Consider the following 24,477-nt stretch of genomic DNA (forward strand, 5'->3'; position numbering starts at 1 on the left):
ACCCACCAACCGTCGTTGTTGGTGGCGGCCCAGGTGGGATCGGCGCGCTCATCTGGGCGCAGGAGGCACCGCTGGGTCCTGATCTTGTCGCGCTAGTGTTTCGTCACCAGCATGGGCGCCGACGGGATGTCGATCCCGTTGACGGTCATCTTCCATCCACCGCTGCTCGGTCGGCGTATGTCCGGTGACACAGAGTACTATGCCGCGTATAGCTCCCATGCCACCGCAACAGCGAGGCTACCACGCCCGAATCCGTTGGCGGGGAGACCGCTCTAAGGGCTGCTAGACATGGCTAAGATCTAGGGAATGGCGAGGTTGGGAGAGCGGCATGAATGGTGTGGAATCACCAAGAAGGCGGGTTCGTCTTTATACAACGGAGGGAGACCGGGGAGGTAGAGCACAATAACACCGGTGCATAGGGCCACGCAACCATGCGTGACGAGACACTTCGTTGCGCCGCATGGGGAAACTACGCTGCTCGCTGAGAAAGCTGTGCGGCCATTACGTTGTTTAACCAGAGGTAGGCGGCGGGTTTAAACCACGCGTCCATACATCTACGTCGTTGACGAGGCGGGCCTGCTACTTACGACGCGTTTCCGCGTTGCGTCCATCGCCCCCGCAACGTCCCCTGTGTTGTAGGGGTGGCCTCGGGGTGCCGGGCACCATATTGGACCCGTGTCGGATGAAAAATGGCTTTGGAGCGTGCGGCTAGGAGCGGCTAAATGTTTGGCGCACTCCAAAACCTTTGGAGCGCTTTGGATGATACGACCGTAGATACTCTAAAAGAGAACCCACAGATTAAGGACTAAAAGAGAACTTTTTATGAACTAAAGAGAACCCATTTTAAAGTTTTTTTTTTTTGAACAGGTGATTTTAAACTTTTATTTGAACTAAAGAGAACTCACGGATAAGGAGGCAACTGACATGGCAAGTTTAAGGATCCCCCGATGCATCTCACACATATTGTATCTTTCATGTACTGTTCAATTCTTCCGACGGTAGTGACGGCTCAGATGCCCCATGGGAGAGAAAATTGTATGGGGAAATTAAGGAGATGAGAGTTGAGATGACCCATTAGATGTTAAGCTAAACCGTCACTTTGGGGATCTCAAGAAAAGAACCGCAATTTATAACAAGAAGGGTACTGTTGCTGATCTCAAAATGTGACATTATGGTTGTCACACGGCCATGATGAGTGGACGCCATGAACGACATGGCCGTGTTGGGGAGTCTAAATCTAGTAACGCCGTGTTTGTCGTTACCGCAGCTCGAGTGCGGCCCAAACATCTTGTACTGCGGCCATGAAGGCTCCAACGAGGTCGTCGCAGGCGTGCTTATACTGATGTCGCCTGCTTCTCTCCCGCACCTTCGACATCATCATCATCTGAAGAGCAGCCGAGAACAAGAAACAGAAATGAGGAGTATCTAGTTTCATGCGGAGCAGGCACTGCACTGATGACATATATTCTGGAGATTGCAGGGGTCAAGGGATCACGTCCAGATTTTGTGGGATATACCTTAAGGAATCAAGTCCCCTTGTTTATTGAAAAGTAGGCATTAAAAGGAAGGACTGACCGCGTCTACAAAATTTCCGGAGATATCTGCCATTCAGAAACATTCAGAAACGAGAAGATCACATTCCTTTTTACCTTGAGAGATCTGCCTAAACAGGAGGATCAGATCGTGTCTTGATTTTGTTTTCGCGAGGCGGTTGGATTGATGTCAACAAGATTGAATGGTCCGGATTGTTTTAATGACGACCATCAAAGTGCGTTGAGTGTCAAACGACCAACTCCCATTTAATAGTAAAGATACTGTCTGTATCACTGTCTATAGATGACATGGAGTAGTACTACAGACAGCATCCGTCTAAACCAATGTACATGCCCTAACCAATGTTTGTATATTAGCAGCACACCATCACACGAGTATCTTTTTTATTTTCAGTCACACGTATGGGACCTGCTTCTTGTTCTTTACACACTCTATCGCAATGGAGCAATCCCAACAAATACATGTAGACTTTGTTCTTCGTCATTTTCTGTTAAGTATTTTCTAAGAAAACTATTTTAAATATATACAGAAACACGAAATTGAAAAGGTACCTTTAGTACCAGAAAAGTACTCCTATCTTCAATTTTCAATAAAAATGTGACAAGCGCCCACGCGACTGCGGCTTTACAAGTCGGTGCAGCGAGGACCTTATAAGCCCACCTTCTTAGGACTAACTTTGTTCGCTATGAATATGAGAAAATATGAGCACCTTCCTCCATGGTGGCATGGAGGAGGGAGCGATTGAGTTTTAGCTTATCTCGGTGCAACTCACGGGCACTTCTGCTATATAATCTCATGTAGCAATGTTTATGTGATTAGAAATTAAAGATACTACCAGTCATTGGCTTTTGAATGTATCGTTGCACATCTAGATTGCTATTTCAATTGGCACATTTGCTCTGAGTTCCATGCTCTGCAATAATTTCAAGATTCAATCCACCGGCTCAGTCTTTCGAAGGTGCTCATAGGGGTAGAATGTGCGTGTGTGCGTTCATAGAGGTGAGCGTATGCGTGTGTATGTGAGCGTCTATGCTTGTATAGTGTTTCTCAGATAAAATCTTGATTATTTCTTCTTTTGGTTTCATGATTTTAGGGGAATATTTGTATGTTCAAGTCTGGTTTTAGGTTTCTTTCCGTAGCAACGCACGGGTTTTGTCCTAGTTTGTTACATCCTCTGATCCATTATAAGTGTCGCGTTTTAGTTTATTTTTAGTTAAATCTAAATAAAAAAATTAACACTATTAACAGAGAGAGGGAGCAGTATACAGTGTGACACAGGTTCTATGTTTTAGCATCAGCAAAACATGGTTCAGCAGCATCGCAAGCTTGGTGATGTGGTTTCCACAAGGTTGGACGCCCAATCTTCTGGTCTTCTCATGAAACCTGCTGGCATGCACCGCTTCACGCAGCCGAAGCTTTATTCGGTAAGGAACTGCACAACATAACAAACTATCATACGACACATGCTTTTATGGTTATCTGCAGATAGGCCGTGATAAGGATGACGGCGCATGCAAGCCGTTTGTCTGCGACCATAGCCATCCAACAGATAGCCATACAAATCCTGAAATCCATATTGCTCGTGGTTTGTCTGTTTGATCGAGTGCATGGAGAGTTGGAGACAGCGTTGTGATATGACATATGGGCCCTAAGACCGATAGATTTCAAATATTGTGAAAGCCTAGTTGGCTAGTTGTTGTTAGAAGTGTGTGAGCCCAACTACCTCGAACAAAAATCAGAACAAAAAAGAAAGCGAAAGAATGGGCACAACTTTATGCATACGGCACATACGGCCCAAGTGCTTTGCTATGGTACGAATGAAAAATTGCGGCTGCCAATGTGATACTCACAAAGAGTAGCAGATTATTTTCTCTTGATTCCAAATACTCCCCTTTTTTGTTTTCGCGAATATTCTCGTGTTGGAGATGGGGGACTCTGAGAAAAGAATGGTGTCTCCTTGTCAAGTTAGCTGATGGTGTTGAATCGGGATTCTGTCGTGTTTTGTCTCTACGGCTGGGGCTTAATGTGGAGTTCTAAATTTGGACATGTATTGTACTCCATGGTCTGTAATAATCTTCACATAATCTTTCACCTGCAGCTTTGCATCTTGTAAGCTACATGCTTATATTTTTGTGCATACGTCTGAGAAGGGTTATCCAAAGAAAATGGATAAGAGCATTTCTACTGGTGTCCTCCAGTATTACATATGCGTACAAATGAGCCTATAAGAATGGTTTTCGTTGGCTTCAGCCTCCGACTGCGTCCTTGAGTCAGCGAAGGCCCGCCTAGCACGACGACTTTGGCCTGCTTTGTCGGCATCGATGTTATTGTTATTGTCGCTGGCGATGCCGATGCCGTCGCTGGTGTGGTCACTAACGATGATGCCAACGGAGAAGCCACGACCATTCGATTGGTGATTTCTTTCAAGATCATGCCGTGGTAGAACATGTGTGTAAGGGTATATTGCCCCTATGTGTGGTTTTGGTAATCAATGACAACCCCTATGGACTAATGTTTTCATTGAGTTTATATGAAGGAATATTTCATAGGTACTACTTGCTCTCCATGTGTTGGATTCAAGTATGGATGCCATGAAGATAAAGGTATACCTTATGTATTGGCATCAAGATCATCGGTATGAATATATATATATGTGAAATGATCAAGAAGAAGAAATGAAGATGGAGTTCTTATGTGGAACTCAATATTAGTCATGCTCTATCTTATGTGAGTATGAGAAGATACAAGGTTGAGTTGGGCAAGTTCAAGATGAGCATCTTGAGTGGATCACATGCTTGAAGCTTGCCATCCATTTGGTGATAATGGACATGTGAAGATGTGCATCAATGGAGCTTTCCCATCATAGTGTATGGGGGAGCATTTGTGAGTCTTCACAAAGCAACATTGATCAAGTGAGGCATTCCGGCTTGTGTAGAGCTTGAAGAGTTATCATCAAGATCAAGCGGGATGCGCAAGGCAAAGGTATGACCTTGATAGGTTTTCCTTTTACCGGTCTCAAGGTGGTTGATGGGAGACCGGATTATAGGATACAGAGCCGCACTATTAAGAGGGGCTTTCGGTTGGGTAACTTGATCACATCGTCTTAGGGAGCTCAATCCTTGCATGCGTTGCATATTCTTATTGCTTCTTGGTATTTCTCGGTGTGAGGTTCTTGAGCTTGTTGCTAGCTTTACAACAAGCTCAAGTTCATCGAAAACGGAGTTCACATGCATCTTCTATTGCGTTTTCGATGTTGGGTGATTTTACCGGTTATTCATGATATAAGGTTCTACCTTTTATATTCATGATAAAATCCCCTCCTACAGATTCTTGGGTTTTCACTTTCTATTAGATAGCATTCGTTGTTATCTTCCAAACAAAATTGGTTTCATGTCAATCGGAGTTCGGGAGCAATAGTTATTAAAGAAATAGGAAAGATGAGAAAAGAATAAAAAGAAAAAGGGAAAAAGGGGAGGGAGCCGGCCGGTCGACCGGCCCAAAGAACTGCCCACCCGGTCCGCGACCGGGTCCGGCGCTGGTGCCATCCGGGCCGCCTCCGGGGCATTTTGGCCCAAGTCCGCCGCAGGCCCGGTCCGTGACCGCCTGCCGGCGCATCCTCGGTCCAACCAGGGAATTTAACCGGCCGCCACTCCGTCCGGCCCGCGCCCCGTCGCGCCCCCGCGCGGCTCGCGATCCCGCGCCGCCCGGCGCTGCTGGGCCGCCGCCGCCACGCGGCTCGGGCCGCTCTCCCGCGGCTTTGTGGCCTTCCCGCCGCCGCGCCACCGAGCCGCTCGCCCGCGCGCCCACAGCTCTATCCGCCGCTCGGCGCGCTCGCCGCCACTGCATTCTTGGGCAGTCGGCCGACTGCTGACCGGCCTGGCCGGCTGCTGCTCCGGTCGGCCGGCCTGGTGACCGGCTGGGCCGTTTTTCCTGCCCAATTTGCTGCCCGTTTTTCTGTCTTTTTCCCCCAACAGTTATTTTTCCACTTGGGCTATAAATACCTTTCTTCCACCTTGAGCCCAAGTAGTTCTTCCCATTCTCTCACCTCCATTGTTGCTATTTGAAGAACTTGCTCTCTCCCTTGATTCCTCCAACCTTTCTTGCTCATATTTGAGGATTTGAGAGAGGAGATCTAGATCTACACTTCCACCAAACCGTTTCTTCTCTAAGTGAGGGAATCTCTTGGGATCTAGATCTTGGAGTCTTTGGTTGACTTTCCCCCTTGTTCTTCCTCTCCAATCTCATCCTAGCATTCGTTGCTTTGGTGGGATTTGAGTGTGAAGGACTTGAACACCTCCGGTGTTCTTGCTTTGCATCATTGCATAGTGTTGAGCTCTCCACCACGATTTGTTCGAGTGAGAGACCGTTAGCTTGTTACTCTTGGAGGGTGACCTCCTAGTTGGCTTGGTGATTGGTGCTCCGGTGATCTCTTCAAGAAGATTGTGAAGAGGCCCGGGCTTCTCCTTCGTGGAGCTTGTGAAGTGGTTGTGGAGCTTGCCATCTCCGGAGCGGAGGAAAAGCTAACCATAAGGAAAGGGCCATTATCCTTCGTGGGTGTGGTTCGGAGAATAGGGTGAGCCTTCGTGGCGCGGGGAATCCTTCGTGGGACCTCCACTCCTCCAAACGTGACGTACCTTGTTGCAAAGCAAGGGAACACGGGAATACATCCTCGTCTCCGCGTGCCTCGGTTATTTCTATACCCGAGCTCTCTTTCCTTGTGATAGCCATTGTGCTTGAAGTACATATATCTTGCTATCACTTGTGCTACATATATCTTGTGCCTATCTTGCTTAGCTCTAGTTGCTATTGTTACACTTAGTTGAGCTTAGCATATTTAGGGTTTGTGCTTGTAAACTAAACGATAGTTTAATTCCGCATTCATACAAGACAAATCCGCAAGAGTTTGTAATTGCCTATTCACCCCCCCTCTAGGCGACATCTCGATCTTTCAATTGGTATCAGAGCAAGGTCTCTCCTTGTTTAAGGCTTCACCGCCTTGAGAGTAAAGATGTCGGCTAGTAACTTAGTGCACAATGACACAATTATCTTTGTTGGCACAAATTATCTTTTGTGGCAAAATTGCTTACTTTGCAAACTTCGGACCTTGTGTCCAAACATTGAGCAATTTCTAGATGTAGGTTTTTCTCCTCCGATGGACCCTCAAAATCTATCTTTAGAGGATGAGAAAAACTTACATCTTGAAGCTCAAGTATCTAATGAGCTTGTATTCTCTTTGAGACCAGATTTTCATAGGTTCTTGATATATATAAAGCGAAAATCGTCTCATGAGATGTGGATCAAGGTTAAGGAAATGTTTGGTGGATCCACTTCTCATTTGGTTGGTGGTGACTCCGAGGAGCTCTCTTCCCCTTCACATCATGAAGAGCTCCAAGTTGCTTCCACCTCCGGCCGTGATGAGTTCTCATCTTCTTCCACTTCACCAACGTGTAGCAAGACACGAGGTAATGATATGGTGAGTGGTGAGGAAAATTGCAATGTTGATATTGTGCTCAATAGTGATGATTCTTCATCTCTATCCCATTGCAATGCTTCCTCTTTGGACTTAAACACATCTAGCATTGAAAATAATCTACATGCTTGTGTTGATAGTCCTCGCATATCATGTGTAAATTGCTCACATAAATCCCATGATGATATGCTTGCCTTGTCTTGCTCCCATAATCAAAATGCTTCTATCTCCTCTAGTTGTTTGACTAACAATGTAGAGGAAACCGAACACTCTATGGATCAAGACATGTTTTCAAATGAGGATTCAAGAATTTCTTCATCTTCATCCTCCGGTATGCACATGTGCCTTATGGCAAATGGATCAAAGGTATCTCCTACTTTGACTCCTAACACTTCCTCTAATGATGAGAGTGATGATGATGATAATGATGAAGAATATAATATCTTGGTGCATAATATGGCAATGGTATATGCTTCTCTTCGTGGTAATAAAGAAGCTCGTGCTAATCTTGAACACTCTATGGATACCTTGAGTAAATATAGGGAAACCATAGTGGAGTTGGAGTCCCATGTTGAAAATGGGGAAATGAGATTCACTCTCCTCAAGCATGAGCTAAAAGATGAGAAGCATACTAATTTTATGCTCACACAAAAATTTAAATCCTATATGCATGAAAATGAGAAAACTATTGTTGATGCTTGTGCTACTAACTCTAATTCTTGTGAAGCATCTACCTTAGAGGAGAATGTTGAGCTAAGGGCTCAACTAGAGTTGCTAACTAGCAATTATAGGGAATTGGAAGAAAGTCATAAAAAGCTCTCAAGCTCTCATGATGATCTTCTAATTTCCTATGATGGGCTAAAGTTAGCTCATGAGGCAAGTATCACTAAGGTAACATCTTGTGAGCCTCATATGGACATTAGCACAATCTCTACTACAAATGCTATATTGCCATGTGCTAGTCCTTGTAATCCATCTAGTCAAACTAGTGACACACCTTGTGTTGGATTACTTGCTTTGCCTCGTTGCTCTAACAATGAAGCTTCTACTTCCTCTAGTACTTGTATTTCTACTAACCATGTAGAGGAAATAAAAGAGCTCGAGGCCCAAGTCCTTTCTTTGAAGAAAGACTTGGAAAAGCGTCATGAAGGGAAATCCACACTTGACAAGATGCTAAGTGTGCAACAATCCCCCAATGACAGGAGTGGACTTGGATTCAACTCCAATAACAAGAACAAGTCCAAGAGCAAGAGCAACAAGAAGAAGGGCCAAAACAAAGTCAAGGATCCGGCCAAGTTGGTTTGCTTCAAGTGCAAGGTTGAAGGGCATCATGTTAGATCATGCCCATTGAAGAAGAAGCACTTGAGTGAGAAACAACAAGGGAAACGGCCACAAGGTCAAGGTCAAGCTCATGCTCGACCTCAAGTTGAAGATAGGCCACTTCCCAAGAAGAATCAAGATAATGTTCCCCAGGAGAAGAAATCAATAAAGAAGAGAAAGGGGAACACTTGCTACTTATGCCGTGAGAAGGGGCACTTTGCTTCTTCTTGCTTAGGTGGTACCTTATCTAACCCTATAATTGTTGATGATGATTATTCTCTAGGGAAGGATAAGGATGGCAATGTGTTTGCCAAGTTTGTTGGAACTCAAAGTGGTTTCAAGAAAAGAACCATTTGGGTTGCCAAGCCTATTGTGACTAATCTCTTAGGACCCAACTTGGTTGGGGACCAACAATCTCAAACTTGATCAATAGGTACAAGTGGAGGTCATTGGAGACTTGGCTACTTCATGAAGAATTAAGGGATCTTCATATATTATATTTTGACCAAGCCAAGTCATATGGATTATCATCTATATCTCATAATCCAATGTTCCTCCTTGCGGTAACTTATACTTCAACTCTTCATGTTTATTGTAAGTTACTTGCCCCTTTGCATGTTTGGTTTTGTACCAAATATGTGTATGTATGTGTTGTGTCTTACTTGCTTATCTTGTGTGTTCAAGTATGTTTGTTTGACTCACCATATACTTGTGTATTGTTTTGAGCCTAATGCATCTTGATGATATCTTATTTGGCTCTCTTTGAAGTGATTAATGGAACATCCCATTTTGGGGGAGTGATATGCTTTGTGCATCTCTCTTTCTATAAAATGTGTGTATATGGGTAGCACCACTTAGTATTGATATTGCAAGATTATCTAGTCACTATGTGGTGTGTCATACTCATGAGAAATTCAAATTCTAAATATCCATTAATCATCTCTAGATGAATTTTAGTTGCCTCTTATTTAGAAGAAATGTTTTATCACATTATGGGGGAGTAATATGTTTTGTACATATCACAAGCCTAGAAAATATGAACATATGAGGTTATGCCACTTAGAGTTGATGCTCTTAATTATCTTGTTCCTAGGTGGCATGTTTGCTCAAACAAGCTCCATTCCTAATAAAAATATTTTATTACTCATCTTGTGGGCTTTTGTTTGAATATGAAATTCTTGGTGCGGTTTTTCCTCAAATACATATCTCTATATCTTATTTGGGACACCGTTTGCTTCAAGTTATTCTAATCATTGCTGTGCGTGATTGTGTGACTAGTTGAAGCTATCAAGAATCTTCATCCGTGCATAGTGCTCAATTCTATATACTTATCCTATGCCGTTTATTGTGAAGTTGATCCTTACTAATATTGTGAATACTCCACCGGAAATTATTTCCAATATACTCATTGTCTTTGACAATTGATAACCTTGTATGTGGTTGAATTTTTGGATCATCTTCACCTTGGATTGTTTCTTATTGCCTTATTTTATTTCCAACAAATCTTTGTTGCTCCCATGTGTCTTCCTTGTCCCTTTGAAAAATCTTTTGATAAATTCTCTTGATTCATATCAAGTGCTTGTTTTGGAAGACAAATCTTTTCCTTACGGTACATTGTGCCATTGTGAAAAGTGTATAGGGTTTGGTTTATTTTGTTTGAACCTTGCTCTTTTGGGGAGTTTACTATCTCATTCTTTCTTACATGATTTATTTGCTTGAATGAGATAAATCCTTGAGCATGTTTGCTTTATTTCATCCTTTATGCTCAATGGTTTCTTCTTAGTTCATTTGTTGAACTTTGTTGAACAAATCTTTTGTGATTTGCGTCTTTGATATATTTTGGACAACAAATTTGTTTGGTGACACCTTTATGCCTTATTCGATTCTTTTGGTGTTTTGTCCAAAGTATATCTTTCTTGGATCTTTAAAGTCTTTATGTGTGCTTATATGTAATTTGTTTATATTTGTAGCATGCTTGCTTTGTTTGATCCATTATATAGGGTATACTCCATCAAATCCTAAATGGCTAAGATGTGCATGAAATTCAAATTTCATCTAAATATGCACATATTTATATGGAGTGTGTCCTATATATTGTGGTTTGTCTAACCATGTTGGACCCAATAAGTTTGGGGGCCAAGATGTACTTGAATGATGTTTTAGGTACATTGGAGATGCAATGGAGGCTTGTCTCATCTATAAGGAAGGTGTTGTCACCATATGAGGATTGGAGTCAAGCTAGGATGATCGATGAACTCTTATCTACTACATCAAGCCATTGCCATCTCGGTAACAAGTATCTTATTCATGCACTCTCATATAGCATCCAACCTCTTGTAGGTTGTATATTGGCATGAAATTATTTATTTCGAAAATATTGCGGTTCTTGAAAAACCCTTTTAAAAGTAAAAACTTCTTATTGAACATTTGAGTAATTTGAGAAGATGCATATGATAGGTTATATATATATCATATTGTATGATTCACCTATCACAAATATGCCCTCTAGCAATTTATTGCATATCAATTCCTCAAAGAGCTCTTGTGTGCAATATTGATGAAATTGCAAAATAAATCCATATTTATGATACTTGTTACCTTTATCAAAACACTCCAACTAGCTCTACTTCCCTTATTGTTAGTTGTGATGTTTTTGAGGTTTAACTTGGTTGAAGTTCATTCATATACCATAAGTGAAAATTGGAGCCATAGGCTATATATGCTTCTTAAGCAAACATCCTTTGGTATATTTTATGACTTCATCTTGGATATCTTGTCTTATCTATTTTGTTAACCTCTTGTGTGTGCATGTTTCTTTATGGATCACTTTGTCCACTTTAGAAACTCATATACATAAGAGCGTTAATCCATCACCTTGATATCCTTGTTCTTTGCCAACTATCTTCTTATTCTTTTGATTTTAGTGTTATTGGTAAAGAAGATTTATGAGTGCTTGGTTTATTTGTTTCTCTTCATGCACTCATATCTCGTAATCGTTGGACTAAAGTTGTTCTTGATAAGCATACTCTCTTTATCTTAGTTGTGTTCTAAATGATATATAGGGAGTGAGGATTCCATGTTTGTGCATATTGTATTCAAATGCAAACATTATAAATTGTGCATGAACCTTGGGGAGCTTTCTTATTTTTAGAGCACTATATCTCTCTTATCATGATATCTTTGTTTGTCCAATTGGATCCTTGTTTGCTTGCTTTATTTGTTGAAGCTCACTTCACCATGTTATCTTTATGCAATCTTTGATCTTCAATATAGTTTGACTTCCTTCAAGTATTCATCATTGGATATGTGCACTTGATTCCACTCAAATTATGAGAAGTGCACACTTTGGGGAGGAACTCACATTATATTGGCCTTCCAAATTTTTCACCCATTTTGACAATCGATGCCAATGGGGGAGAAGTTTAGAGGGTTTAAGGGAATGGTTTTATACTTAAGTTTGGTTTGTACTTAAGTGTTTTGCCTCTCATGCATTCCATATTTATATGTCTTGCATGGTTGTATATATATAGTGGAAACTATCCCAAAGGTTAATCTTGACAATGTATGCAATGAATTCATGTTCATCACACGTGCATACATCGTGGGGGAGTTCTCTCTATATATATTGGTTCTACTCACATCCATTGCATTTGTTGTAGTTGTGTGAGTAGAGCCGGTTTTGATATGGGCTAGTAGCTTTGTGTTACTTGACCATATCAAATACAACCTCTTGTATACAACTTTTTCTCGGATAAGTTGCGTACTTGTCACTAATATTCATTATATAAACCCTCTTATTGTGGTTGTCATCAATTACCAAAATGGGGGAGATTGTAAGGGTATATTGCCCCTATGTGTGGTTTTGGTAATCAATGACAACCCCTATGGACTAATGTTTTCATTGAGTTTATATGAAGGAATATTCCATAGGTACTACTTGCTCTCCATGTGTTGGATTCAAGTATGGATGCCATGAAGATAAAGGTATACCTTGTGTATTGGCATCAAGATCATCGGTATGAATATATATATATATGTGAAATGATCAAGAAGAAGAAATGAAGATGGAGTTCTTATGTGGAACTCAATATTAGCCATGCTCTATCTTATGTGAGTATGAGAAGATACAAGGTTGAGTTGGGCAAGTTCAAGATGAGCATCTTGAGTGGATCACATGCTTGAAGCTTGCCATCCATTTGGTGATAATGGACATGTGAAGATGTGCATCAATGGAGCTTTCCCATCATAGTGTCTGGGGGAGCATTTGTGAGTCTTCACAAAGCAACATTGATCAAGTGAGGCATTCCGGCTTGTGTAGAGCTTGAAGAGTTATCATCAAGATCAAGCGGGATGCGCAAGGCAAAGGTATGACCTTGATAGGTTTTCCTTTTACCGGTCTCAAGGTGGTTGATGGGAGACCGGATTATAGGATACATAGCCGCACTATTAAGAGGGGCTTTCGGTTGGGTAACTTGATCACATCGTCTTAGGGAGCTCAATCCTTGCATGCGTTGCATATTCTTATTGCTTCTTGGTATTTCTCGGTGTGAGGTTCTTGAGCTTGTTGCTAGCTTTACAACAAGCTCAAGTTCATCGAAAACGGAGTTCACATGCATCTTCTATTGCGTTTTCGATGTTGGGTGATTTTACCGGTTATTCATGATATAAGGTTCTACCTTTTATATTCATGATAAAATCCCCTCCTACAGATTCTTGGGTTTTCACTTTCTATTAGGTAGCATTCGTTGTTATCTTCCAAACAAAATTGGTTTCATGTCAATCGGAGTTCGGGAGCAATAGTTATTAAAGAAATAGGAAAGATGAGAAAAGAATAAAAAGAAAAAGGGAAAAGGGGAGGGAGCCGGCCGGTCGACCGGCCCAGCAACCGGCCCACCCGGTCCGCGACCGGGTCCGGCGCTGGTGCCATCCGGGCCGCCTCCCGGGGCATTTTGGCCCAAGTCGAGCTGCGGAGCCCGGTCGTGGCCAGGCTGCCGCGTATCCTCCGGTCCAGGGAATTTAACCCGGGGCCGCCACTCCGAGTCGGCCCGCGGCCCCGCGCCCCCGCGCTCGCGATGCGCCGCCGGCGGCTGCTGGGCCGCCGCCGCCACGCGGCACAGGCCGCTCTCGCGCGGCTGTGTGGCCTTCCGCCGCCAACGCGCCACTGCCGAGCCGCTCGCCCCGCGCGCCCACGGCTCTATCCGCCGCTCACGCGCTCGCTCGCCTGCCGGTTCTTGGGGCGGATCCGGCCAGAGCTGGCCGACTGGCCGGCCGCTGCTCCGGTCGGCCGGCTGTGACCGGCTGAGCCGTTTTTTCTGCCCAATTTGCTTTGCCCGTTTTTCCTCGTCTTTTTTCCCCCAACAGTTATTTTTCCACTTGGGCTATAAATACCTTTCTTCCACCTTGAGCCCAAGTAGTTCTTCCCATTCTCTCACCTCCATTGTTGCTATTTGAAGAACTTGCTCTCTCCCTTGATTCCTCCAACCTTTCTTGCTCATATTTGAGGATTTGAGAGAGGAGATCTAGATCTACACTTCCACCAAACCGTTTCTTCTCTAAGTGAGGGAATCTCTTGGGATCTAGATCTTGGAGTCTTTGGTTGACTTTCCCCCTTGTTCTTCCTCTCCAATCTCATCCTAGCATTCGTTGCTTTGGTGGGATTTAAGTGTGAAGGACTTGAACACCTCCGGTGTTCTTGCTTTGCATCATTGCATAGTGTTGAGCTCTCCACCACGATTTGTTCGAGTGAGAGACCGTGAGCTTGTTACTCTTGGAGGGTGACCTCCTAGTTGACTTGGTGATTGGTGCTCCGGTGATCTCTTCAAGAAGATTGTGAAGAGGCCCGGGCTTCTCCTTCGTGGAGCTTGTGAAGTGGTTGTGGAGCTTGCCATCTCCGGAGCGGAGGAAAAGCTAACCATAAGGAAAGGGCCATTATCCTTCGTGGGTGTGGTTCGGAGAATAGGGTGAGCCTTCGTGGCGCGGGGAATCCTTCGTGGGACCTCCACTCCTCCAAACGTGACGTACCTTGTTGCAAAGCAAGGGAACACGGGAATACATCCTCGTCTCCGCGTGCCTCGGTTATTTCTATACCCGAGCTCTCTTTCCTTGTGATAGCCATCGTGCTTGAAGTACATATATCTTGCTATCACTTGTGCTACATATATCTTGTGCCTATCTTGCTTAGCTCTAGTTGCTATTGTTACACTTAGTTGAGCTTAGCATATTTAGGGTTTGTGCTTGTAAACTAAACGATAGTTTAATTCCGCATTCATACAAGACAAATCCGCAAGAGTTTGTAATTGCCTATTCACCCCCCCTCCCTCTAGGCGACATCTCGATCTTTCAATGTGTGCCGCCAACACTTGGGGATCCATTCTCTGTCTTGTCGGCGTTCAAGATCATGCAATGCCGTTTCCGTTTCTTCACGTTGACTCTCTCCTTCTCGGTCTCGATCTTCTATTCATAATTTAGCAGCAACGCTTTCCACCTCTCATCGCTCTTCGCATCACACACGAGAAGGTTTTACGAGACATCAACGAGGCACTTGTCGATCAACGTGCGGACCCTTTTGGCCGACGTTGTTTCAAGCGCTGCGGTCTTGGTCACCTTGTTGCCGACAAGGTACCTCGACGAGGTTGCGAGGGGTGCATCCAAATCAATGATGCCATCTTTGTCCTTTGCTAATTGGATGTGTGTCAACTTCCACTTCTCACACTCCTTGAGCTTGTTGTAGCAATGCAACAAGCCGAACTGCTTGCCGTTGTTATTCGACTAGTACAAGCCAAGAGCCGTGTCCAACTAATCAAAAAATTGCATATACATGAATGCATAGCCGGCCAGAAGCAGATTTGACAAGGGATGGTGTCGCACTTACATGGTTGAGCGGATTTGTGCCGCTCTCCGGCAGTTGTTCAATGTTGGAGTGGTAGCCATGGAACTCGCTCACCATCGCGTGCATGATGCTCCACCGGGTGGGACCTAGGGAGGGTAAGTGCGACAGGTTGTATGGCTGGCTGGAGGGGTCGGGACGGACAAATAATCGCCCCGCTGACGCATGGCCTGTCCGCTGGACCGCAAGCCTGCCCCAAATTTGGAGTGAGTTTGCTCCAAAACGAGCATGGCCGCGAGACACGGTTCATTTGCGGGGCACCGTTGGACCTTCCAATTATACCGCACAGATACCAACAGGCAACAGACACAATGTGTCTATTCGCAGGACGCCGTTCGAAATAGGCTAAATGGCCATTTGCGTTTATTGTTTAATAAGGCAGCGAAATGAGGAGGTCATATATGCCAACCCGTGTGGCTCGGAACAAGGGTCGCACACCCACAAGCGAGTGTGTTGGGCCGACCCATACTTTTTTTTTCTTTTTTCTTATCTCTTTGTTATTTCATTTGTCTTTCTTTTTTAAGTTTCTTGTTAACGTTTTCTAAAATATATAATTTGGACATTTTTTTTAAACCTAAATAATTTTTAAACATTTTTATATCTAGACAAATTAAAAATTTGATTTTTTAGAATACACATATTTTCTTTTTTTAAATAAAGTTCTTCAAAATTTGAGTAAGTTTGAAATTTAAACTTTTTAAAGTTAAACTTTTCAAAGTTATATATTATGAAAAATTATTATTTATAAACATAAAAGGTAAAACCAAAGACCATAAAAAATAGAAACAAAAAAAGAAAAAAACGCCTAACCGGGTGGGCCCATACCTCACGCGGCACGTGCCGACCTAGTGCGGAGCTCCTCGCCACCGACCTGGTCGGTAGGAGCGGAGATGCCGCACACCCTCCTGCACGCCGAGGTGGCTAGCTGGGCCGCGGCCCAACAGGTAATATAGTTTTTATTTTTTGTTTCTTTTCTTTTAATTTCTTTTCTCTTGTTTCTTATCTCTATTTTTAGGATATTTATTTTTACAGAACCATTTTCCTAAAACTATTTTTTTAAATAAACATTTTTAAATTTTCAACAAAATCCAAATATCCGAACATTTTTAAATTTTGAACAACTTTCAAAATTGAACAATTTACATTCGAACACATTTTTTTATTGAAACAATTTTTTCTTTGAACGATTTTCAAATTTGAAAGGTTTTAAAATTTCAACTAAATTCAACCTGATTTTGATTCAGTGCTAGCTCCGAAACCCAATACACTTTTTCTGCGGCTAACTAGTATACTTTATTTGAACAAATTTTAAAATTGAACAATTTTACATTCGGACAATTTTTTGTTGGAACAAGTTTTTGTTTGAACGATTTCTCAAAGTCGAACAATTTTAAAATTTGAACATTTTTTATTTGATTTTTTTCAAATCTGATAAATAAATGTAAAAAAGGAAAAAAGGAAATAAAAAACATAACATAAAAGAAAAAAAAGAGAAAAGCAATAGAAAAACAGAAAAAAGAAAAAGAAAACTGAAATGGAAAACCGAAAACCGAAATGGCTAAACAGAACTAATGGGCCAGGCCCAAACCGGACTAGGGGGGTGTGCGGTGGCCGATAGTCACCCGATGTATAGGGTTTTCGACCAGGTCGGCGCGTACTTAGCGCCACACACCCCGCGCACGGTACGCCGGCACAATTAGGTGCGGGCTTCCTCTTTCTTCGTTTTTTCTATTCTTTTTTGTTTCTTCTTTTTAGTTCATTTTTTCATGCTTTTGCTTTCTCTTTTCCTTTTCTTTCGTTCTTTTTTCTATTTCTTTTTTTGTTACTTTTCTATTTCAGATTCGAAAAATAGAAATATTTTAAAAATTGCCAAATTTAAATAATGTTCAAATATAAAAAATGTTCAAAATTGGAAAATGTTCAAGCGTAAAAAAATTTTGATACTTAAAAAAATATTTTAAAATTTGTTACTTTAAAAATTTCAAATAAAAAATGTTCATCGTAAAATTTGTACATTTTTTAAAAAAGGATAAATTATTAAAATCAAATTTAAAAAAGAGATAGTTCAGATTGAAAATTATTGTTCAAATATAGAAGTTGTTCAAACTAAAAAATTGTTCAAGTATGAATTTTTTGAAATTCAGAAATTATTCAAAATATAAAAAATGTTCAAATTTGAAAATGATTCAAATTTTAAAAATGTTCAAATTCAAAATTGTTCATATATAAAAAATATTAAATTTTCGAAAATAATGTTTTTCAAATTTGGAAACTTTGTATTTAAAATCATTTTAGCTTTTAAAAACGCAAAATAAAAAACAGAAAAGAAAAGAAAAGAAAAAACGAAAAATTGAAACGAAATGTTGGCCGGCCCAAACCATCCGCCGGGTCCGTGTCGAACAGGTCGGCATACAGGGTAAACCCTATACACCGACCAGGTCGGCGCAGGTTTCCTTTGTTTTCGTTTTTTCTTTTCTTTTTTGTTTCTCATTTTTCTGTTTTGTTTTTCCTGTTTTTGTTTTCTGTTTTCTTTTTCTTTTGTTTTTTCCGTTTCTTTTTTGTTACTTTTTTTCAGATTTGAAAAATAGAAATATTTTTAAAATGTTCAAATAAAAAATGTTTATTTTAAAATTTGTTCATATCAAAAAAATGTTTAATTTAGAATTTTTTCAAATAAAAAATGTTCATCTTAAAATTAAAAAATTGAAATACAATTTTTAAAAATAGATATTTTTGAAAAATGTTCAAATTAAAAATTATGGTTTTTAAAAATATTGTTCAAACCGAAAAATTGTTCAAGTATAAAAATTTTGAAATCCGAAAATTGGTCAAAATACAAAAAATATTCAAATTTTTTTTTTCAAGTTTTAAAAATATTCAAATTCAAAAATTGTTCATACATAAAAATTATTAAATTTTCGATAATAATGTTTTCTAAATTTGAAACTTCGAATTTAAAAACATTTTAGCTTTCGAAAAACGTAAAAAGAAAAGGCAGATAAGAAAAGGAAAAAACGAAAAAAAAATAAAGAAAAAGCAAAACAAATTGTTGGGTGCCCAAACCATCCACCGGGGTGTGCGGCGCCTGGTCTGTGCTAACCAGGTCGGCATACAGCACCCCCGGCATACATCATCTCCCATATAGCATTGGTTTTTTTTTGAGAGAACCATATAGCATTGGTGGCATGATGCCAATTTTACCATGGACCTTAGTTCTCCAATGCTCCTGGGCCCTGGCCAAAATCCCCAACTTCCACTCCTCCACAGCTGGGCCGCAGCGGGAGGTGCTACCCACCGAGCTGGTCGGTGCCGATCGGGTTGCCGCACACCCCGCGCGCCCCACGTTACCAACTGGGCCGCAACCCAACAACAGGTAAGCCGTTTTTTCGTTTCTTTTTATTTTCTGCTGTTTGTTTTCTTTTTTAAAAGACATCTTTTTTAAAAATCTGAACATTTTTCAAATTTTAATATTTTTCAAATTAAGAAGAAATCACTTTTTAAAAATCTGAACATTTTTCAGATTTGAAATTTTTTAAATTTGAAAAAAAATATTTTTTTCTATGAACAATTTCAAAATTTGAACATTTCTGAATTTAAACAAATTTTATATTTGAACAATTTTTGAATTTGAACGATTTTTATATTAGAACAATTTTGGAATTTGAACAAATTTCGAATATGAACGATTTTCATATTTGAACAATTTTTGAATTTGAACAGTTTTCATATTTGAACAAATTTCGAATTTTATTAATTCTCAAATTTGAACGTTTTTCAAATTTGAACGTTTTTCAAATTTAAACATTTTTCGTATATAGACTTTTTCAATTTAAACAAAAAAAATAAACAGAAAGAAAAGAAAATAAAACAGAAAAAAAAGAAAACGAAAGCGAAATCGAAATCGAAAAAACGCTAAATGGGCCAGGCCCAATACCCGACCAGGGTGTGCGGCAACCGCATCGGCACCGACCTGGTCGGTGTATAGGACTGGCCCATCAGTGCCCACGCCATTCCTCTGTTTCCCTCTCGTCATTTCCCCTTTGCAGCGCCGTCACCGGACCGCCGTCCGCCGCCTCCCCTCCTCCGCATGGACACCCCGCCGTTCTCCTCCGCCGAACCGGACTCCGCGCTCGTCGCGTCCGTGGCGGATGCGCTCGTATCGGCGTCCCGCCTACCCGCGCCGCCGCCCATGCCCACCCTACTAGCCGCCTACCTCCCGCGCCTCACCGCCTCCCACCACCCGCGCGTGCTCTCCCTCGCCGCCTCCAACCCGGGGCTCGCCTCGCCGGATCCGCTCCTCGCCTACCGCAGCCTCGTCTCGCCGCCCTCCTGCCTCCCTTCCCTCCTCCCGCTCCTCCCCGTCCTCCCCTACCGCCACCTCTTCCCGCTGCTCCTCTCCTTCGTCCCGCTCGACCCGCTCCGCCACCTCCACCGCCACCTCCTCGCCAACCTCCCCTCCACTTCGCTCGCCGACGCCGCGCTCTCCGCCTACTCCCGCCTCCGCCTCCCCCACCTCGCCGCCCAGCTCCTCCACTCCATCCGCCGCCGCGGCCACGTCCGCCCCTCCCTCCAGGCAGCAAACGCCGTCCTCTCCGCGCTCGCGCGCAGCCCCTCCACCTCGCCGCAGGCCTCCCTCGACGCCTTCCGCTCCCTCATCGCGCTCCGCCTCCACCCCAACCACTACACCTTCAACCTCCTCCTGCACACCCACTGCTCCAAGGGCACGCTCGCCGACGCCCTCGCCACACTCTCCACCATGCAGGGCTTCGGCCTCTCCCCCGACGCCGTCACCTACAACACGCTCCTCCACGCGCACTGCCGGAAGGGCATGCTCGGCGAGGCCAGGGCGCTCCTCGCCAGGATGAAGAAAGAGGGGATTGCGCCTACGCAGTCGACTTACAATACCCTTGTGTCGGCTTACGCCAGGCTCGGCTGGATCAAGCAGGCCACCAAGGTCGTGGAGGCTATGACAGCCAACGGCTTTGAGCCTGACCTCTGGACCTACAATGTGCTTACCGCTGGGCTATGCCAGGCGGGGAAGGTGGACGAGGCGTTTAAGCTTAAGCATCAGATGGAGCGGCTCGGAACTTTGTTCCCTGACGTAGTGACCTACAATACACTCGCCGATGCATGCTTCAAGTGGCGGCGCTCGTGTGATGCACTAAAGCTGCTCGAGGAAATGCGGGACAAGGGGGTGAAGGCGACTTTGGTCACGCATAACATTGTTATTAAGGGCCTTTGCAAGGATGGGGAGCTGGAGGAGGCACTGGGTTGTCTGAAGAAGATGGCAGAAGAGGGTTTAGCGCCAGATGTGATCACATACAATACGTTGATTGATGCATACTGCAAGGCTGGCAATGCTGCCAAAGCATATGCACTGATGGATGAGATGGTAGGGAGGGGACTCAAATTGGACACCTTCACACTTAATACTGTCTTGTACAACCTATGCAAGGAGAAGCGTTATGAAGAAGCTCAAGCGCTGTTGCAGTCTCCAGCGCAAAGGGGTTTTGTGCCTGATGAAGTCAGCTACGGTACGGTGATGGCAGCCTACTTCAAGGAGTATAATCCTGAGCCTGCTCTGCATCTCTGGGATGCGATGATTGAGAGGAAGTTGACGCCAAGCATTTCAACTTACAACACATTGATCAAGGGGCTTTGCAGAATGGGGAGGTTGAAAGAGGCGATTGACAAGCTCAATGAGCTCATGGAGAAGGGGTTGGTGCCAGATGACACCACGTATAATATCATCATCCATGCCTACTGCAAGGAAGGGGACTTGGAGAATGCCTTCCAGTTCCACAACAAGATGGTGGAAAATTCCTTTAAACCAGATGTTGTTACCTGCAACACTTTGATGAATGGACTGTGTCAGCAGGGAAAGCTTGACAAAGCATTGAAGCTCTTTCAGTCATGGGTAGAGAAAGGGAAGAAGGTTGATGTTATCACATATAACACGCTAATTCAAGCTATGTGCAAAGATGGGGATGTTGATACTGCGTTGCAATTTTTTTCTGATATGGAGGTCCGGGAATTGCAGCCCGATCCATTTACTTACAATGTAGTGTTATCTGCACTATCGGAGGCAGGGAGACCAGAAGAAGCACAGAATATGCTGGATAAGTTAGCTGATAGTGGAAAATTGTCTCAAAGCTTTTCTTCTCCCCTCTTGAAGCCCCCTTCTTTGGATGAAACAGAGTCAGGGAAGGATCTCCAGAGTAAAACCGAGGAAGAAACTGGTGGAAATCCAGAAGATAGTATTTTGGAGGCCTACACGAAACGCCTAAATGAGCTATGCACCGGTGGGCAATTGAAAGAAGCTAAGGCCATTTTGGATGAGATGTTGCAAAAGGGAATGTCTGTTGACAGTTCAACGTATATATCTTTGATGGAAGGGCTTATCAAGAGACAGAAAAGGCTAACACATGCAGCTCAGTAGTACAGATTGTTCATTTTTGCTGCTTTATGGTATGAATTTAGTCATAACTCTGACAAACTTGAGCGCTTCATATCGATGAGCATGCTGTACATAAAAGGGGTAGGTATGTGATCTGCATCTTACCTAATTTCACCATTAGAATCGTTGTTATGTTTTGTTTTCAATACAAAATAAATCCATTTCAAAATACAATCAGTACCAAAAAAATTTGTTATACAATGACAAGGCCCCTAACACCTTACTGGGAGCTGCTTCTGCTCGTTATGGTGCATACGCTTATCCCCATCTCTCTCTCCATGTACAGACTTTTATTGAGATAGAAGTAATCTTTTCGGTGCGTGAAGTTTGTGGATATTAAGGTATGGTCATGCACATCAATCTAGCTAGCTTGCCCCTTCAGCGGAAGCTGCACATCCCTGCCGTATCCTCATCTTCTCGGAAAGGGCATCTTACCATCTCTGGCATGCCCTCCTGCCAATTTCCAAGGTTAGCACGCTGCTCCATAGCTAATGACCAGGATTAGCATATTGTTCCCTGCCATTTAAGAGTATGTCATGTATTGCCGCGTGCACGTCTTGGTCGTCACTACTTGTTTCAGTAAACAGCATTCCTTGGGATCAGCCATGTATGCTCTACAAAAATACAGCCTTTTCCCCTATTTACATGTGCCTTGTGGTGCGGCTTAATCGGTGCCGAGTGCCTGCCACTTGCGCTAGAATATATTAGATTCAGGTGAGCATTGCTTGTGGCCTCACTGATCAGGTCAGCAAGGATGTTTAGGAATCTGATGTTAATCGCTACAACCTAGACAGGAATATTACTAGAAAAGAATAGTTTAGATACACTGCCTTCAGCTACGGTTTGATAAGAGCGATAGAAGTTCTAATATAAATGAGTAGAAGCTAGATAGGAGCATGATCGAGAAAAAGTAGCGGTCAAATAGCTGCTTCAGTTAATAGCTACATCAGGTTAATTGCCTGTTTATATCGCGGATCACCTCTGGTTCTTTACTGCTAATGCCGTTTCAGGACAAAGAAATGAGAAACCTAAGAGGAGCATAACACTGGCCAGATTAACAAAACTTCATACAGTATATATCCTAAGAAAGTGAGTAATACTTCTGAAGGAAAAAAACAAAATAAGTGTATCCGAATTAGATAGTGGTAAGCAGATAAGAGGGATGTCATGTGTGCTGACTGTGTGCTTTGTTCGCGGTGGAGCCAGTGAAGTAATCGCAGCTGTAGCACGAGAACCAAATATCAATTCAGGTGGTGCCCAGTGGCGTAGTCACACTTGAGCTGTGTAGTCAAATGACTACACAGTTTGTTTGACAATACAAGCTAAAAGTGTGTAAAAAAATATTAAAACTTTATAGAAACCCATGTATTTGACTACGTAACATTAAGCTGACAACACAGGGTTGTTGTCCTGGCTCCGCCACTGGTGGTGCCGCTCCGAACTCGGATAGGACGGACTGGGGAGAGCGAGGGATATTAGGTGCCAGTACATCATGAATCATGACAGAAGATCAAAGTACAGAGTTCCTTATTAGCATTCCTGATAAGGAGCACAATAGAGCTGTGGGGCAGTTTATCCAACCTGCTGGCGCGTGCGCTTGGTACCATACATTTTACCAGTGTTCCTGCCGATGAAGAAATACCGTTTTGTAGTTCGGCAGCTTATGATGCATATGATTTTATTGGCACATCACATGTCTTGGTTGAGCTCAGGAATCTGCCCTTGCACCTTAGGGTTTAGGGTAGTTCTCCTTTAATATATGTTGGTTGTTCTGGGAGCCCAAAGAATTCACTGTTTCTGATGCATGATAGGATATGTGGTCTTGCTCTTTACATTGCAGCATGTAAAAAATCCTTGATACTGTAAGGTGTTGTGAGCTTACTAATATATCTAGTTGTTTAATTTTTTATTCTTGATGTGAGCTTACTAATAAAAAATAACTCTTTATGATTGTTGCAGATTAATTGCGAGGACTTGGTGCTTCCTCATCTCCTCCCCGGAGATGTCACCAAGATGTCTTGAAACAGTAGTATGTTGGGCATCATTAGGTAGTCACCCAGAGTTTGGTCAAACCTGACATGATTTGGCTTTACCATTTGTGATTTTGCAATCTGCTTTCCCAAAATGTAAATATTCGTTTGTTAATTTATTCAACCTTTTGAGCAATTGATTTTAGCCTGCAACTCCTGGTAAAATTGTATGCTCCCCTGCAACAAATTCAAAGAGCAGAATAATTAAACCATTTGTGTTTTTCCTTTTTGTAGCTGACCACACATTACAGAAAGCTATATCTTCCATTATGCAGCTGTGTGCTCATCTGCGTGCAAGTGCAGCTATAATATGGTGAAGGGACACTACATGTAGAGAAGAAAGGAAGGAAGAAATGATGGTAAGAAGCCAGAACATGTGTCAATTTACGAGTAGTTTCTTTCTTCAAGGAAATAGGTGGTGTGGTTTGGCTCTCCCTGCACAGTCATGTTGGTCTGCATTTTCTCTCTCGTCTGCTGTACGGTTTTCCTCCTTTGCACCTTGCATGTTTGATGAAATGCCTGCCTGGTGATTCCTTCTTGGTTCTTGTTGTTTTCTTATAAGTTGTTCTGTCCCTCCGGTAGCTGCTTCCTCGGGAGATTTCTTGCTGCCTCTGTCCGCCCTCCGAAGAAAGGTGCGTGCCTTTGCCTCTTTTCTATGTGGATCTGCCACGATTTCCTTGGCTGCAATGTTTTCCTACGAGAGCCACGGTTTCCTTGGTTGCAATATTTTCCTGCGAGAGCTTGCGTGCTTTCAGTGTTG

At 42.8% G+C, this 24,477-nt stretch overlaps 1 protein-coding gene across 1 annotated transcript; it reads left to right on the top strand.

The window, feature by feature from the left end:
• The first annotated feature begins 19,236 nt into the window (after nucleotides 1-19,236).
• Nucleotides 19,237-23,862, top strand: LOC127336453 (uncharacterized). Its single transcript, XM_051363260.2, has 2 exons — nucleotides 19,237-21,772; nucleotides 23,647-23,862. Exon 1 carries the CDS (start codon nucleotides 19,318-19,320, stop codon nucleotides 21,667-21,669), a length of 2,352 nt encoding a protein of 783 aa, XP_051219220.1. The 5' UTR covers nucleotides 19,237-19,317; the 3' UTR covers nucleotides 21,670-21,772; nucleotides 23,647-23,862.
• The last annotated feature ends 615 nt before the right edge of the window (nucleotides 23,863-24,477 follow it).

Source organism: Lolium perenne, chromosome 2 (genome assembly GCF_019359855.2).
Source record: "Lolium perenne isolate Kyuss_39 chromosome 2, Kyuss_2.0, whole genome shotgun sequence".
Classification (NCBI taxonomy): domain Eukaryota; kingdom Viridiplantae; phylum Streptophyta; class Magnoliopsida; order Poales; family Poaceae; genus Lolium; species Lolium perenne.